The sequence below is a fragment of the Balaenoptera musculus genome, chromosome 20, assembly GCF_009873245.2.
Source record: "Balaenoptera musculus isolate JJ_BM4_2016_0621 chromosome 20, mBalMus1.pri.v3, whole genome shotgun sequence".
Lineage (NCBI taxonomy): Eukaryota > Metazoa > Chordata > Mammalia > Artiodactyla > Balaenopteridae > Balaenoptera > Balaenoptera musculus.
Genome location: NC_045804.1, coordinates 7,202,921 through 7,221,665, shown reverse-complemented (window position 1 = coordinate 7,221,665; position 18,745 = coordinate 7,202,921). Strand labels below are relative to the sequence as shown.

The following is an 18,745-nucleotide window of genomic DNA, read 5'->3' as shown; positions in this document are numbered from 1 at the left end:
CAGTATATAAGTGATGAGTGATTTTTACCAATAGAAAATTTGGGAGTTTGGACGTTTTCTTTCCTCTCCCTTCCTCCTTCTTTTTCTTTCTTTTCCTTTTGAAATCGTTTAGAGGGCAAAATCTAGCGTGTGTCACTAGTGGTCAGAAGGTAAACTTGACCAACAAATGCCCTTTGGATTTCTTTAGTTTGGTAAATAGAATCCTTCCTTAAAAGGAAAATGATGTAAAAAATTGATTTAGGGCTCCTTGATCCCCAAAGAAATGAATCTTCTGGAAATACCCATTTCAAAGGGAACTAAAACCACATTTCATGGCACAGATATTATACTTTTGTTGAAAGAGTTCATCACCATAAGGTAAAAATACCCCCTTGATTTGATATCATTACATAAATTTGGAGTAACTCATCTACAGTGTGGGTGTTTTTCATGCTTTGGCACACAGTAGAGCAAGCAGCATAGCCAAGATGTTTTTCATGTTGAGCAAAAACTTTAACAGATGGAGGTGGTGATTGTAGAGCACTTATTTAAAGTGTTAGGAATGAATCAGTGTAGTTTGAGGCCGAGGCAGTAATCCATACTAAGGGAGTCTGAGAAGTTGAAGAGCATTTCTAATAAAATATGTAACAGGCAACTGAAGAGAACTGATTTTAAATGGCTCTCCCAGTACTGTTACCCTAGCCAGGGCCCTATAGAATTTTTCTTAGGGGTTAAAGTCTTTAAAAAGCCACTCTGTGTGCATGTGTGTGTGTGTGTGTGTGTGTGTTTTCCTTCCCTATTCTAAGAACTTGAAATTATGTGGTTGTGTGTGTGTGTGTGTGTGTGTGTGTGTGTGTTTTCCTTCCCTATTCTAAGAACTTGAAATTATGTGGTAGGGTCACCATAATTCTTTAAATTTGTCTTCAAGTCCTGGCAGTATTTCAGTGTTGCTTGTGTGGGATTGATTGATCTTTAAAGAGCTGGGGAAACTCACTGGCTTATGTAGAATTTCTGTAAAGCAGGGACCAGCTGTAAGTGGTATTTTTGTTTTTTATGTGGTGGAAGAGCTTAAATATGTAATTGTTCCTATCTTTTATGCACAAATGCTCTTTCTTATAAATTGCTTCACAAACGCTATAAAACTTTGAATAATTTTTCCCTGAAGAAATGTTGAACCCTGTGCAAGCTGTTAGAATTAGAATGTATGTTGAAAGCTTTGATGGGACTACTGTTTGGGAACTGCACAGCTTTTTTTTTTTTTTTTAAATCATGATTCCTTCTTCTTCTTTTTGTTTTGTTTATTTACAGATGACTGCATATGTTCAGGCAAGAAAATACCCCCATTTTTCAAAATACAGCAGTCTATAAACAAAATTCTTATCTACCATTTTCCTAAAAGACACATTTTTTTTTTTTTCTGTAATTTGTATAGAAAATTAAGTGCAGTTCTTGTCTCCCAGGATTTGTATGGAAGGGACAGGGAAGGGCATTACCTACTGTAATCCTTGAACTCAGCATTTGAAATTTTTTTTGAAGTAAGCACAGAAGTTTTGTACTCTGTGTTTCCACAATAAAACAAGAATCCCAGTTCTCTGTTAATACGTGTGCTCTTGGTACCCATGGGCAGCATTACATCAAAGATACCTAATTTGGTAAAACTCAGCCCCCAGGATTGCCATGTTTTGTTAGATCTAATACTGCTAAATATGTAAGGCAGAGTAATTATTGTGAAGTAAATGTGTCCACTACAGCAGCTGGACGGTAGCTCTGTACTGAGCTATGCTGCTCATTTTCTCATTTAACCCCCTCAGTAACCCTGAGAGGTAGGTATTATCACCACTTTATAGATGGGAAACCAAAACTTAGAAAATGGCCGTTTGCCCAAGGTCACATAGTTCATTGTTGGTGAAATTGGAATTTGAACCCATGTGTTCATTCGCCTCTTGAATCCTACCAGATCAGGTGCATCCGAAGGGGTCTGAGCCCTAAATCTTTGAGTTCTGGCTTTTTTTTCTTTCTTCTGCTTTTTTTTTTTTTTTTTTAAAGTAGATAGATATTTTTATTTTTTTTTGGCCACACCCAGTGGCATGTGGCATCTTAGTTCCCCGACCAGGGATTGAACCCGTGCCCCCTGCAGTGGAAGCGCAGAGTCCTAACCACTGGACCACCAGGGAATTCCCTCTTTCTTCTTTTTTAAACTATTTGGAAACCTTTAAATTGGTATTAGTAAAGATGGAAATTTGCATTGCCTTTAGAATGGTCTCATTGGGGGTGGGGTGGTGGCAGCAGTGAATAAAGTTACCAAATTATATAATGTAGAAAAGTAGAACATGTGGAATGCTCTGAGTTGTCCGTAGTGAAGAAAGTTTTACTTCTGGGAATTTTTTTCATAGGTTAGTGATGGCAAACTATCATGGTGGGGGTTTCTGAAGCCTCGTTGTGTTATTTTCTGCTCCACTATGTATTTTCAGTGTGAAAAGTTTGTACCGGAGGCATATGAGGCCCTGGTGTGTGTTTCTTACATGTAAATTGGACCATAATATTACTGTGTTCTCTTGACTGAAATACTTCTTTCAGTTGAAGTATGATACACGTGTAGAAAAGTTACATATCGTCAGTGCACAGTTCAGTGAATTTTCACAAACTGAATACACCCAGCTTGCAGGTCAAGAAGTTTAACATTAGCGACAGCTCAAAAGCACCCATTGTGTACCTTCCATCGACTGGAATAGTTTTAATTCTCCCATGTAAACTTCACATCATTTTTTATCTTTTAGGTTTCTTCCTGATTGTGGCTCTAACATTACTTTCAGTCTTTCTGCAACCAGAAAAAGAACAAATAAAAACTTCACTGAAACTTGTCTCTTCCTCCTTTCATAATCTCATCTCTTGATCAGTCTGCTTCCGTTAAACCAAAGTGTTTTGATGGCTACAAAGTCATAACTCGAGGGAATATGGGGGTTGGCATAGAACATGCAGCTGTGGGGTAACAGCTAAAAACATTCCTTGGAATTTTCAAAACTGAATGAAAATTTGGTGGTCGAACTCAACCATCTATTTGTTAAGAGGTAATGAATGAGGGGCTTCCCTGGTGGCGCAGTGGTTAAGAATCTGCCTGCCAATGCAGGGGACACGGTTCGAGCCCTGGTCTGGGAAGATCCCACATGCCGCAGAGTGGCTGGGCCCGTGAGCCGCAACTACTGAGCCTGCGCGTCTGGAGCCTGTGCTCCGCAACAAGAGAGGCCGCGATAGTGAGAGGCCCGCACACCGCGATGAAGAGTGGCCCCCACTTGCCGGAACTGGAGGAAGCCCTCGCACAGAAACAAAGACCCAACACAGCAAAAATAAATAAATAAAATAATAAAATAATAATAATAATTAAAAAAAAAAAAGAGGTAATGAATGAGCGAATGGTAAGTTGCCTGTGTTTCGGGGAAGTGGTGATAGGAGCAGTTTCCTCCTTCTCAGAACTCTGATGGGGCTTTAACAGCTTACTTGTGAAGGATGTGAACTTTCATCTAAAGCCATAGCAAATTCAGTACAGTCTCTGTAGGTGCAAACTCATCCACATCTGGTTCTGGTGCCCTTCCCTGCTCTACTTTAGATTCACTTATGTCAATTTGTGCCCTTTGCTGTTTTAAGCATTTGAATAAAACTTAATTTTTAACTCTTAAATTATGCCATCCTGGGCTTTCAGGGCTTGCATGTGAAAGCTGATGTACCAGCTGGGTAGAAAAACCTGATCCCAGGTGGCCCAGGCTTAGCAAGCACTCTTTCTCCTGTGCTTTGTCTCCCACAGAACCAATCTTTTCTTAAATTATCGAGTAAAGAGATTTAGAGGCATGCACAGCCACACCTTGGCTTTCTGGCAAAGAGATATTCTAGATACTAGAATATTCCAGAGAACCAAACTTTTAGCCTCCCATGTATTCTGACATTACATTAAAAATAATCTAAGCATTGGGGAGTTCCCTGGTGGCCTAGTGGTTAGGATTCTGGGCTTTCACTGCCGTGGCTGGGGTTCAATCCCTGGTTGGGGAACTGAGATCCCACAAGCCACCCGGCCAGTATTCATCATCATCGTCACCATCATCTAAACGTATTAGTTCCATATTTCCCTACCTTCTTGGGGAGAAAAGCATACAAACACCAAGTATTAATATCGTTCTGCAGAAAACCATAGTTCTAAAATGGTGCCAAATCTGGGAGTTGCCCTGGAGTTTCTTTTATTGTCGGGGGGGGGGCATTTTTTTAGGGGGAGGTTTGCCTCTGTCCTAACGAAGGTGACAAGAAGAACGTGCAGGGCTTCCCTGGTGGCGCAGTGGTTAAGAACCTGCCTGCCAATGCTGGGGACACGGGTTCGAGCCCTGGTCCGGGAAGATCCCACATGCCACAGAGCAACTAAGTCTGTGCACCACAACTACTGAACCTGCACTCTAGAGCCTGCGAGCCACAACTACTGAAGCCTGTGCACCTAGAGCCCGTGCTCCGCAATGAGAAGCCACCGCAGTGAGAAGCCTGCGCACCGCAACGAAGAGTTAGCCCCCGCTTACCACAACTAGAGAAAGCCTGCTCACAGCAACGAAGACCCAGTGCAGCCAAAAATAAATAAGATAAATTTTAAAAAAAAGAAGAAGAACATGCGGTTGGTTCTAAGAACACCTGGCATGTAGAACCTTTTCTGCAAGGTTATTGGTCACAAATTAAAACTGGCCTTTTCCAAGTGATTACCTTATTCTGTTTTCATGTCCAAATGGGCCATAATGCTTTATAAGATAATTACTAGACCACATTTTTCTTCCAGCCCTTCTTTTTGGTAGACAACAAAATCCTGGCCTAAAGCTCCTTTGCTCTTGTGCTGTTGAATCTTCTGTGATGCTGGTGGGTTCACCTTGGTGCTTAGGGACGGACGTTGATGTCATTGTGGCAGGGAGTGCCTTAAGAGCCCTGTCCCTCTCAGACCTTCGTCCTTGGTGTGCGGGTGTGCTTTATAATTGTCTAGCAACAGAATAACTTTTCTGGCCACAGTACAGTTTTTGAAATGCAGATTTTAAAATTATAAGTGTATTTTACATATATTTATATCATTGCAGTATTTAATAAATTAAAAAAATTTTTTAAGGGAAAATTGATGAAAAGAAAAAAGTTTTCATCACTGAGGCTGATGGGATTTAGCAGTAGCTTGTTACCTTATCTTGTGCACGTGTAAACTCAGTGACTGGCACTGAGGGCCCGAGGTTAGCCAGCATCACAAGTAGGCACCAGCTTTGTAAAACTCCTCAGGGCATAGCCGCGTTTCAGAAGTGAGTTCACTGGGAGGCATCGTTAGTGCAGCTTAGCTATTTGTTGGTATCTATCAGTCTTATCTACCCTTTCCAAAGTTGTATCTCACTTTGAAATGTCAATACATACACATCAAGCAGACCACGTTCTAATTTGGCAGTGAGTACAGCATTTTTCAGCATCATGAGTAAATAATTTGGTAAAGAATTTTACCAACTTCCTTTTAGAATTTTGCTCTGGAGTATAGATTTGCCACCACTATACTAGTCCATCAACATTTTCCTGTGTTCGCCATTTTGGAGTTGGGCTCTCATTTCTATTTTCTCTTTTAAGTTACTTTTTAAAATGTCCTATGCCCTTTGCCTTTTGTTAGAAATCTGGAATTCAAAGAGTGGCTCTTATACTATGCCTAGATCTATTCTGCCCACCCCCCCTTTTTTTTTGGCCGCACCATGTGGCATGCAGAATCTTAGCTCCCTGACCAGGGATCGAACCCATGCCCCCTGCAGTGGAAGTGTGGAGTCCTAACCACTGGACCGCCAGGGAAGTCCGTATTTTGCTCCCTTTAATACTCTGCAGATGATAGTATCTTGGCCTAGCCTATCCGTACAAGTCAGTATTGGAGAGCACACTTGTTTGAGTTCTGAAAATCTTCATGGGATTCATTAGCCTGTAACCTTGGGTAGGCTGTTTTCACTCTGCAGAATGCAGTGGCTCAGTTGTGTGGTCTCTGGGCCTCCCCCTGAATGGGGCCCATTGGTGTGCTTCCAGCATTCTCTAACTCGGACACATCGTGGCCCTTGAGGGTAAGAGAAGTAAGTGGGACTTGCTATGCTTTTTCATTAAAATACGGTTTTCCCACACAAGGGCACACGGCTGTGCATGCAGGTAGCAGCGGGACGGTGGCTGACCCATACTTGGGATAACCTGGAGACAGGATGAGGAAATCCCAAGATTGGATCTCTGTGATTCTGGAAATTGGCTTGAAGATCCCTGGAGAGGTCTTCAGGCTCTCTCTGTTGCTGCCCAGTTGTTGTGCGGTTATACCTACTCTCTCCCTTTATTCTCCAGTGTCAGTGTTTGCTGTTTTCCAGAAATCTCCTCACAGACACTCATCTTTTATTTTTCCCTCCCTCTGCTTTTCTACTGAGGTTTTAATGCTAGATGTTTGGGAACCTGAATTCTCATTTCCAGACACAATTCCTTTTTCTTTTTAAGTATCAGAGTTGACATAATGCTGGTTGTTTTGAAAATTACAAGAAGTTTTGCATCCATGTAACTGATAATACTCCAAATAACACCTTTTACAAACAAACCTAAAAGGCAACATAATCGTCTTCATGGCTACCCACTTAAGAGTGAAAAGGAAATGATTGCTTTCTTTTCCTTGTCTTAATTCTTTTCAGGTTTTGAATGAAGAATGTGATCAGAACTGGTACAAGGCAGAGCTCAATGGGAAAGACGGCTTCATCCCCAAGAATTACATAGAAATGAAACCACATCCGTAAGTTGGGCTCTGCTGACCCTCCAGGGTCAGACCCGTCTGCTTGTTCAAACGATGTTTTTAAAATTGAGATCATTGGGATGGATGTCATACTTTCTATTCTGTCTTCTCAGGGAATTAACAAAGCACGTTGATTTTTCCATGTTAGTAAGAGTATATAATGAGAGCATAATAGTCAATAGTAGTGTATGTTTTAGATAACTGTCAGTGATCTTCAAATGATAAAACAACAGTTACACAGGTCCATAATTCTTTTTCTGTGAAACCCTTTGTGCCAGATGTGTTTCATAATTCTGCATTTTTTGAGTTTTAGAAAGGGTATTTATCACATGGTTTTGTATTGACATGTTTGATATTCCTTTGGGACCATATCTTAATAATCTTGGTATCACCAGAGCACAATACTTGGCATATAATTGGTTCTTGGTAAATGTACACTATAATCACTGCCCTACCCCTCCATCTTAGTGTTCCCACTTCAGAGAAAACAAAGTGCTCTCCTACTCCAGGCTGCTGAGAGCGGTGAGAAAAAAAATTTTTAATTCCAGAACCGTTTATTGTTGATATATGACATGGTGGGGTCCTGGGAGCCCTTACAGACCACTTTCCTCCCACCCTTACCCACCACCTCTTTTATTGTCTCTGCTCCTCCCTCAAAAGCAGTCATTTTCTTGTGAGTATGTCAGGGAGAACTGAAGCATTTAATGCTCAGACTAGAATGCCACTGAAACACGAAGAAATGGTAGATCCTCTGTATCTACTTGTTGTAACACAAAATGGTAAATAAGACTTTTAGATGACTGCCCCACCTCGAGTAGCAGCCCATTTGTCCCTCTCCCCCATTGTCACTGTTCTGATGTGTCCCTGTCATTTCTCTTCCCCCAAGTACTGGAGCAAAGATCTTAACCACATCTTATCTTACACAGCTTTTACGTCATCTTACGTAGAACTGAATGCCGTAGAGCTCAAAAGGGCCTTGACAACGGTCTAGTTCATTCCTCTTTGTGCTGCAAATTAGGAAAGCTTCCAGTATTTTTATTTCAAAACCACTAATTTATGAATTAATAAATTAAACTAATATAGTTCTCATTTTTTAAAATATTTTAATTTTATTGGCATATAGTTGATTTACAATATTGTGTTAGATTCTCTTCTCATATAGGTTATCACAGAATATTGAATAGAGTTCCCTTGTTGGTTATCTTATATATGGCAGTGTGTGTATGTTTATCCCAAGCTCCTGATTTATGAATAGAGTTCTCATTATAAAAGATTCACAGTGTAGAAAACTATAGAGCAATGTGAGTTTCTCCCCATACATGTACCCCTTTTAGAGGTAACCACCACTAGCAACTAAACCTGAGCCAAATGCTACCTTATGAACTGAATCTGTTCTAAAATGATTTGCCTCTATAAAACAAAACAGGTGATTCAGGAGCTTCACCGTAAAACTGTCTGTTGGGTTCATGTTTTGGTCGCTAAACTCTTGCACAGTTCTCACTATGTGCAGAGACCGTGCTAGGTGCTGGGAAGTTAGGTTCTGTAGTTAAATTATGGTATAATAAAATGTCCATGTAGTTAATGGGAAGTTCTTTGAGAGAGCACATCCAGGAAGCCTGGAGAGAGATTGGGTTACCCTGCAGTTTGGTAATGGGAAGATACCTATGCAGAAGTTTCTATAATGAAGAATCTGTGAGGTCCTCAAGGAAACTTCTTATACTTCAAGAAGAACCAGGCACCTTATAATGGCTCACTAAATGTTTCATTGAATGATTTAAAAGGAGAAAACCAGTCTAACTGCAAAGTATATTTTTCTAGTTTTTGTTTGGAACTTGTACTGTCGTGTATCTTTGTAACTATGTGAGTTTGATCTCTCCCCCCCTCCCCTAAAAAAGATATTAGATTCCTTGAAGAATTTATGTCTTCTGCTTTCATACTCCCTTGTAACTTGTGCCTTGCCTCTGCACATAGTAGCTCAGTAAGTAGTTTTGAATTGATACTCAGATGCAAATTCTTGTACAAAGGCTGGGACCAATTTGTTCATGATAATAAAAGCCAGAAGTATTAAATCTTCAGAGGCGTACGTGGAAGAGATTTGTGGCCCCTGGTCAGTGGATTGATAATGTCCCTCATTTGAGGTCCCTGTGATGTTAGATTGGCTGTTATTAACACACAGCCATGCCCAGGTTACTAAAATGCAGGCACAAGCAGTGATATCCAAGAAACTACGAAAGATGAGCATGAGATTATTACAGATTCCCGGGAAGTGTACTAAGCACAGTTTTGCATTCTTGTGGCCACTTAGTGTCCATATTTGCTTTGGGGGCTGTGTGGGCTTTTCGTGGACAGCATCACGGAGTACACCCCGTGGGGAGAAGCAGTTGGATAGTGGTTACTGGGAGTCACATAGTGCATCCTACCTCGGTCCACACAAGCCAAAAATTTGTGCACATCTATTCCTACAATCCGTCCTCAAAATAGATCAAGGATTGGCTAAACCTTTTCTGTAAAGGGCCTGATAATAAATATTTTAAGCCTTGTGGGCCATGTGCAGTCTCTGTCATGTCACATATACTTCTTCGGTTGAATTTTTTAAAACAATCCTTAAAAATTTTTTTAAATAGTCTTAGATTGTGGGTCACAGCAAAACTGGAAAGATTTAGGCTGAGGGCCATAGTTCGCTGACTTCAGCATTAGATCCAGTGATAACAAAATCAACTTAAGTTCCTTTTCATTTTTCCTTTTTTTTGGTGGGGGGGGCTGCGTTGGGTCTTCGTTGCTGCGCGCGGGCTTCTCATTGCGGTGGCTTCTCTTGTTGAGGAGCACGGGCTCTAGGCAAGTGGGCTTCAGTAGCATGTGGGCTCAGTAGATGTGGTGCATGGGCTCGGTAGTTGCGGTGCATGGGCTCAGTAGTTGGGCGCTCGGGCTCAGTAGTTGTGGTGCACGGGCTTAGTTGCTCCGCAGCATGTGGGATCTTCCCAGACAAGGGATCGAACCTGTGGCCCTTGCATTGGCAGGCGGATTCTTAACCTCTGCGCCACCAGGGAAGTCCCCTTTTCATTTTCATATTTCCAGGCTGAAGGGGAATTCAGCAGAACATCAGACTGTAATTTTTATATTAAATAAAATGCCTGTGGCTCTAAATCCTTGTTTTTCTTCAGATTGTTTCAGGTGACGTCGGCATTTCAAATCTGACTGTTGGGAACGTAGGAAAGGCCACCTTCCTTGGATAGTTGTAGTTACTGACCTGATTGATGGATTCGCTTTTTAGGAAGAGTCACTCTCATGCCTGCTCCTCTCTCCCCACTGTAAAGAACTTTGGAATAATAATTGATCAGGAAGCATCCAGGCCCCATGGTGGTGTTCTTCACAGACTCTAGCTGGAAGGCAGGCAGTATTCATCCATCCAAGCTCTGAAAAAGGAAACCATATTGCCAGAAAAGACCATCACCCTGTACCTGTGCAGTGGTGGGCCTCACAGGCCTGTTTCACGTTAACAGGGCTGCTGTGTGACTAGACGTCCATAAGTACAGGGTCAGTGTTGGTTTCATAGCTATGGGAGGGTACGGAGTACCAGGCCCCTCCTTCCATCTCCCCAGCCTCCCTTACTTCCCTTTTTTAGTTTTTGTTAGGCAGCAAGAGGGAAGTTTAAAATGGAGTATGACCTAACATAGCATTTGAGCTGACAAATTAAACACAGACTACGAAATGATTGTTGGCATTAGTGTTGCAGCATGAGTTGTATATACTGAGGGTGGATCCAAATATGTGCTTTTCACATTAAATGCATATGGATGGTTGCCTATGGGATGTAATAAAGACTTGAATTGGAAATAAGCTGCCTCCTCCCATTAGCTTTCTCCCTTGCTATTTGTATTGTAGTATAAACCCATCTTTTAAAAAATTTTAAGAAGTTTGACCATAGCCATGTAGTTACACGTAAATATCACCATTAAAAGAAGTTAATCAAAGTTATAAACAGTATAAAATGCTAAGGAAGTGTAGGATGGTGGTATTAAATGTTTTAACTGAGAGTGATAGCTGTTTCTCATAGTGTCATATCCCTTATGTTGTGGGACATCCTCTCTCTCGAGAGGGAGGAAGGGGGGGAGGGAGTGTGTGTAGTGAAAATGGGAGCAGGTACAAAAGAAGTCTTTATTTAATAAAATGGTCTCCAACTAATTTCCATTTTTCAGTCTGGGTGCTTATAACAGGGATGTTTTTTACAAAGTAAATCTTTGTAAAAATTCCAGTTAGAGAACTTTGCTTCACCACAGGTTTTTGTTTTTTTTTGTTTTTTTTCTAGTTGAAAATAAAAATGAGTTAATTTTAAGCTGAGAGCAAGAAAATACTGCCACCATATCTATATATTTGTGCACCATAAGGGAAGGTCCACAAACATACACATCTAACTGCCAACAGTTGCTGCCTCTGGGGAGTTTGAGGGAAGAGTCTTGCTTTTTATTTTTACTTCACGTACAACTAAGCTATTTTAATTTATGTTCATTACTTATACCTTAAAAAAGGAAAATGCCTGCCTGGTAGGAAGATATGGGGGTGTCTAGGAGGAAAGGATGTGACTGTTGAGGAACTTCTCGCCACCTCTCGGCCAAATGGCTACTGAGTGCACGGGCACTGTAATGTAAACCAGAGAGCACAGATGAAAACAGCAAGTGCGCACGTGATCTCAACACTATGAGCTGTCCTTTCCTAGCGGGAGAGAGTTCTGTTGTGTTACTACATGATTTCTCCTGTGTGGCCTTACTTCCAGGCCCTGGAAGACTTGCCCTCGAGTTCTTTGTAGGCGCAGGAATATAGGCTGTACCAGCTCCTCAGCGGCTTGGCATTACGTTAGTTCAAATGAGAAAGATACAAGGCTGCAGACTTTAGGAATGTTTAAAGGTTACTAATGGCAACTTCTGAATGTATCCTTCCTAGCAGCTCCCATCCTTCTGTTTGAATTTTAGTATAGTGTATTATTTCAGAGACATCTTGCAGTTGCTTATAAGTAAGATAGATGTATGTTAGATTTATAACTTTAACGGACTCTTTGTATCTTTGTTATCCTAGTTTGCATATTTAATGCATGTTAGTTACCATGTATGGAGTCTGACGAAGCAAGTAGGTCTTTGTTAGTTACAAGTGGCATCGTTGCTTTTTTTAAAAACACAGTAAAGACAGGTTTGCAAAGAGAACCTTGTTTTCACAGTCATCTATCCTAATTAGTTGTGGCTTTTCTGTGAGAAGTGAGGTGCCTGTGACTTGAAGCTGTTTCAGAGATTTCTCCTCCTCTTCCTCCTGGTCAGCCCCAGCCCCAGCTGCTCCTACCCTTTTCCATGAATTCACCCACTTTTTCTTGTGACCAAGGTCAGTTAGCATTGGGAGCAGAAGAATCTGTAAGTTACTCCAAATGAAAAAGGGAATTTTGCAACTAGCTGCCTCTGCAGAGTAAAGCATGGCATTTCTAATGGTTCCTGAAAAACCAGACTCTGAGCAGTGACAGCAGAGAGTGGCCTTGAGAGGAGTGCCAACCACAGCTACTAGCAGAGGCTGCTCCTTCACAGCCTGAACCTCTTCCCTTTGTGCTGTTACAAGAAGTGGCCCTGTCTCCAGCTTCTGGACCTTGCAGCTTTCCTACCCCCGTTTCTCTTCTTCCCACTGTAGCAAGGCTGCTGCCTTATCAAGTGGCTGCAGGAAGGGCCTGTGTCACCTTAAATGGTTCATCATGTGCTCAAATCGATAGGCCTGGGCTTTCCCTGCTGCCTTGCTGATGAGTCAGTTGGGGGCCCAGTGAGCTTTGGCCTAGGAGGCCCATTTTTAAGTGTCTTCCTCTGTAGAAAGTGGCCCACGATTGTGTCTTTTGAGTCACTGGGGAATGAAGGAGACAGCTGAAGGGAGATGGTCCTCCTCTCAAGGCGTGATGGGGCACGTGGAGACAGGAGGGGAGGGAGGGAGGCCCTTCCTCCAGCGAGAAGTGTTCTGTTGCTCACGTTTCGGAGGCTGGATATCCCGTTTCTTTGTGGGGAAGCAGATGTTGACTGGCTTGCCTTCCTTCCTTAGGTGGTTTTTTGGCAAAATCCCCAGAGCCAAGGCAGAAGAAATGCTTAGCAAACAGCGGCACGATGGGGCCTTTCTTATCCGAGAGAGTGAGAGTGCTCCTGGGGATTTCTCCCTCTCTGTCAAGTAAGTATTTACTACTTTGATTGCCTGGAATCCTGTCTCCAGCTGATGGAAATTGTGAAGCCAGAGGCCAGGTGTCTGGGTACACATACCAAAGGTGGCAAACTGGGAGAGGTTTAGCCTAAACAGTATTTTATAAATCAGAAAAATTTACATTAAAATCCTAATTTCTGGCTCCTCTTAAAAATGACCTCTAGCAGCACTGGATTTAGATTCCCGTGTGAAAACCGTCTTTAGTTGCTGAGCAGCAGCTGAGCTTCAGAGAGCAAATACTTGCCAGTTTTCCCCAATCCCCACCACTCTGCAGTGCTCTCCACACACACGGCTCTTCCCTCATCCGGGCACCCCTGCCCTCTGTGGGATTCCTACAGCTCTGTGACAGCAACTGATCACCAGGTCAGCTGCCTTGTGCACCTTGACTAGGTGTCTCGCTGAAATCTACCAGTGTCATACTAGGCCTCACACTGACCTAAAAGGTGACCACAGGGGTTTGGGGGTTTTTGCTTTCCCCAGTGGTAAATTTAAATGTGGAATGGAGCTGGTATGCAGGGAATGGGGAAGGCAGGGAGTTATACCACCTTGGGAATCATGGAGAATATAAATTGGAACTTTGAGGATCCTAAGCTAATCACTTCCCGTCCGTGACGTAAGGATTTTGAATCAAATTGTCATTTTTCCATATGTGTCTTGACTCTCTCCATTTCTAGTTAATATATTATCACAGGAAACCCTCCCCTAGGAATCTTACAAATCACTTTATCGTTTATGTAACAAAGAGGTGACTAGGTTAAAAATTCAGATCACTTTAGTATACATTTAAAATGAAGGCTGTAAAACAATTTATTTGCCATTTACAAATGATATAAAGATTTTTCAGTTTCAAAAATCAGCTCAGTATCTTGTTGCATTTTAGGACCAAATGTGCAGTTAAAGTGTGGGTTTCTTTAATATAGATTTAAATTTAAAATTTTTGTGTTTCTTTTCTCAAGATGTGGGAGGTGGTTTCAGGTGACATTTGCAGTATCTTTCAGATATGTTTCCAGTATAGTTAGGTTTTAGTCCCAACATGAAAAAAATCAAACTGGATCTAATAGTTTTCCTCTTTTAACAATGGCGTTTTTTTTTGAAACTTTCTTTTTTAGAGCAGGTTTAGGTTCACAGCAAAATTGAGTGGAAGGTACAGAGAGTTCCCGTGCACCCCTTACTCCCATATGCTTAGAAACAGTGGCTTTTTGATGTGCTTGATTAAACACCTGCAGATGAGGACCTGGTGGGCTGAGAGCACCTTGAGGTGGAAGAGTCCTTACGCTTCTCATTAACTTGTGTTTCTGCCTCTGTTTTCCTTAACGTTTTGTACTGCCCTGAGTATAAATCGAACAGTGGAGGACAAGGAGTACAAGCAGTTAATCCTTGAATGATGGCCAAAAACCCCATGGCAGTTCGAGTTCGGTCATCTGATGACCGTGCGCTGGCTGCCCGCCCGCCCGTGCTTATGCGCTGGCTGTCGGGAACCTCCCAGACCATTCCGTTTTATCAAATAAAACCTTTAAAGAGTTCATGTATTTATTGCTTTAGAAATAAAATTTGAAACAGATGTCATAACCACCTCTAACAACACAAGCACCTGCACCAAGGAGGTTCACGAGTGTGCAGTCTTGAGTTTCAAAGTGTTGAGTCTAATGGAAAAACTGCGGGAGCTAACAGCTCACCGTTAGGGACCCTGTGCCCCTTTCAGAAGCCACCTGCGTTGCACTGTGGGAGTGGGCTCCCATGGGCCCAGAAGTGTCATTTCAGTATGTCCTGCTTCCTCATAAAGCTTTCTTCCTCATCCACCGGTTTTCCCATGAAATAGTGCTGTTTCTAAGCACTTCGCACTTGTACTCAGTGGCTTCCTTAAAGCTCAGTGCTGCCACCTGCTGGGTTGGTTTTAAGAAGTATTTACGCTTTAATACCAACGACGGGAGGAGAGACTCTTAGTCGTTCATTTAACAGATCTTCATAGAGCGTCTTCTGAGGGCTGGGCGCTGGTGTGGACCTCGAGGACCCGGCAGAGAGCGGGACAGGCAGGGCCTTGTTTGAGCTGATGTTCTAGGCAGACAGCACGACGGTGGTGGGCCCTTCCCACTCAGCCAGGCTCATGCTGTGTTTCTGGGCCATTGTAAAGAGAGCATTTGCCTTTTTTACCAGGTGGTAGAGAAGCCTTTTATGGGGGGTAGCCTCTTATTTATTGTCCCAGCATGTTCTTTGCTTTTGAGATCCTTTCCCCATAAGTAGAACTAAAATCCCTGAGTAGAAAACATGACTTTAAACTCTTCCCAGTTACAGGAAAATTGTTGGAAGTTGTCCAATCCCTCCTTTCCTCACCTTATTTCCTATCTTATCTTTTGTAGTCTTCAAATGTCACACAAGGTTTCAGTTCTGTTTTTCATTTGGCACAGTGCAGGGCACATAGAGGCGTGTTCTATAGGTTAGGATATTAGTTTTTATTTACAGATGTCTTCAGAATTAGACAGACTGACAGGGTTTCCCTGTCTGGCGAGGATTCTTCCTGTTGTCACTGGTAATTGTCATCCTAATGGAGGGTCTCAGGGTGCTCTCCAGCCAGGAAGTCAAGTTGTGCTACAGTCCTGGGCACCCAGCCTGTGAGGGGCATGGCCAGCACACAAGTTCTCCAGGACGCCTCCTTGGTGGGCAGGTGGCCCCTGGGTAGCCGGGACAGAGCCCTCTGGCCTGTTCTCACGTGTATCCTCTACCCCTCCCCAGGTTTGGAAATGATGTACAGCACTTCAAGGTGCTCCGAGATGGGGCTGGAAAGTATTTCCTCTGGGTGGTCAAGTTCAATTCTTTGAATGAGCTGGTAGATTATCACAGATCTACATCCGTCTCCAGAAACCAGCAGATATTTCTCCGGGACATAGAGCAGGTGCCACAGGTAAGCCTCGTAAGAGACATTGGGATCATTCTTAGCAATTAAGAATAGCTCCTTAGGCAAGCAGGTGTTTTTTTAAAAGGTTACTTCTGGACCTTCTATGTTCATTATTAAGTCATGTTAAAGATTTGAAGTTTGAAACAAAAAATAGTTTTGCCTTTTCCAGAGGCTGCTTCTCTGAAGCATTGTGTTGCTAGTTACCTTGTGTCTCTTGGAAGAAGGTCTTTAACACACCCTCAAATACTCTTTGCCTGGAAGTAAACTTTGAGGAAAATCGTACTGTAAGGGAGTGAAGTCCACACTCATTCTTAAAATCCTTCTCACATGTAATGGTTAATACCACCTTATTTTATTCAAGCTTTTACCCTTCTGACTGTATGAAACCTTAAGGATTTTCTAAGTGATAAAGTGACAGGAACTAAACCATTTTCACATCTGGGATTGTAAACAAAACCCCACTGGCTGTTTCCGAAGTTCCTTCCCCTTGAAGCAGTACCTGCTGCTCTCTGCTTGATGCTGGGGTGCAGCCCGCCACCACGGTGGGGACACCCTAGTGGTTTTGAGCACTGGTGAAGACTGCACGACACCCACCTCGAGTAAACTGTAAGAACTGGTGGAGAGGGGAGGAGAAGTGAGGGGTTATTTCAGGAAATGTGAAAAGGCTGGCACACATCAGTTTCCCCATCACCGGTCCGCTTACGAGGGGCTGGCCACGATCAGGGATGCAATGTGTGTTTTCTCCCTGCCCCTCTTCTGCAGCAACCGACGTACGTCCAAGCCCTCTTTGACTTTGATCCCCAAGAGGATGGAGAGCTGGGATTCCGTCGGGGAGACTTTATCCACGTCATGGATAACTCAGACCCCAACTGGTGGAAAGGGGCTTGCCACGGGCAGACCGGCATGTTTCCACGCAATTACGTCACCCCCGTGAACCGGAACGTCTAAGAGTCAAGAGATTATTTAAAGAAAGCGAAAAATTTTAAACACGTACAAAAGAATTAAACCCATGAGCTGCCTCTATCAGCAGCCTGTGAGGGAGCTCAGAATACCCAGCTGGGTCACCTGGTGACCCTCTCACTTTGGTTGGAACTCTGGGGGGTGGGCGGGGGAGTTGGATATAACAATGCCAAAACTTACCTATAAATTAAGAAAAGAGTTTTTATTACAAATTTTCACCACTGCTCCTATTCCTCCTCCTTTGTCCTTTTTTTCATCCTGTTTCCTCTTCTGTCCATCAGTGCATGACATTTAATGCCACATATAGTCCTAGCTGATGCCAATAATAAAAGAAAAGAAACCACGTGGGCTGATATTTTCTCTATGCAAAATGTCTGTTTTAGTCGGGACGACAGAAAGAAGAACAGCCGCTTCTGTGTCCTGCGTTATATGCACACACACAGGAGCGGGCCGGGAGCGGGTGGCCCTTGCCCTTTAGCTTCTGCCAGAGGAGGGAGGGCAAGTGGGAACCTGCCTGCCAGCCCCCAGCCACCACCAGAATGTTGTGTCAGAGTTGGATGGGAGTGGGGGGGGGGTGCGCCCCTCAGGGCTTCCTGCGAGCCAGGCCCCAAACCTGTGTCTCTCTTCCACATTGGTTTCCCTTTCAGATGGTGTTCCTGAGCATGTTGTTTTTCTTAGTGCCTTCTGCCTTATTTCAAGGGTTGCTTATGAGTGGTGGTTTTTATTTGTTTTGTTTTAAAAATAAGTTAAAGACAGCCAATTTGTTTCCTACTCTGTGTAAATATTTTTTCCCTCGGGGGAGGGGAGGACAGGGTAGGGAAGAGGAGACGAGTGAGATGAGGGTGTGGGCGTCCTGCCTGTGCACAGCCGGAGTCTTTAAGGTTCAGCTTTAATATTTGTAGCCCCTGGAGGTTAAGGGAGCCGGAGCCCCAGGGCACAGTGGGACCGGGTTACAGCCCTCCCCGCATCTGACTGGATCTGGCTGCAAGGGGGGCCAGGGTCCTTGACCTTGCGGTCTCAGGTGTTGTCTGTCCCCTCCGTAGCCCCAGACGCCCCCAGACACCAGTCTCTGGAGCCAGCAAGTTTCAAATGCAGGAAGGTTTAAACTGTATCAGGGTCTACCGTGTTCCTATACTGGGGTGGGGTGTGCGGGCAGGATGAGCGTTCTCCCTTCATTTTTCTTGCTCTGAAAGCTAGGGGTATCTGTTCAGGGCTTTCACCTTTTGTGTCCCCCACCTGAGCTGCCCAGGTGAGCTCCAGGCCGCATTCAGGAAGCAGCTGGGTGGTTTTTCACGTCTCCATTCACAGCGGGCTGTGTTCATAGCTGCTCCACCCGACCCCCTGAAAAGGAAGTGTATCCGTGACGCAGTGACAGTTGGAAGGAAGATTGGAACGATAGGAACGCTGAGTCCGTTGCAAAGCTCTTTCTGTCCGTCTCCCGTTGGCTTCTTGTCCCTTGCGGTGATGTGCCTGTGGTCATCCTCTCCCCACCCTTCCCACAACAAAAACGGGGCCACTGGGAGTTGCTGGCGGCCTTTGGCTTCTGAAGCGGTCGGTCGGCGTCTCCCCTGGACTCTGGTTATGGAGCCGGACTCGGCCTGCAGCGGCCGGGGGCCCAGGAGGCGCTGCCCTCCCAGACAGAGCGTCCGCCTCTCGTCACCCCGTCCACTGGCTTCTCCTCTCCTTGCTGGTGATGCGAGGAATGTCTGGCATTCTGCACCTGGACCATTTGATTGTTTTATTTTGGAATTGGTGTATATCATGAAGCCTTGCAGAACTAAGTTGTGTGTGTATATATTTAAAAGAAAATCAGTGTTTAAATAAAAGGACCTGTGTACTTAATCCTTTAACTCTGCGGGTAGCATTTGGTAGGTAGTGATTAACTGTGAATAATAAACATACAATGAATTCTT

At 43.6% G+C, this 18,745-nt stretch overlaps 1 protein-coding gene across 3 annotated transcripts in view; it reads left to right on the top strand.

Moving 5' to 3' along the window:
* Positions 1-18,745, top strand: part of GRB2 (growth factor receptor bound protein 2) — a 71,741-nt gene extending 52,996 nt beyond the window's left edge. For all 3 annotated transcript variants that reach the window (XM_036836093.1, XM_036836094.1, XM_036836096.1), the window contains 4 exons: positions 6,669-6,766; positions 12,827-12,949; positions 15,710-15,878; positions 16,635-18,745. In XM_036836093.1, the coding sequence (XP_036691988.1) occupies positions 6,669-6,766; positions 12,827-12,949; positions 15,710-15,878; positions 16,635-16,820 (576 nt within the window). In that variant the 3' untranslated portion in view covers positions 16,821-18,745. The remainder of the gene's footprint in view (positions 1-6,668; positions 6,767-12,826; positions 12,950-15,709; positions 15,879-16,634) is intronic.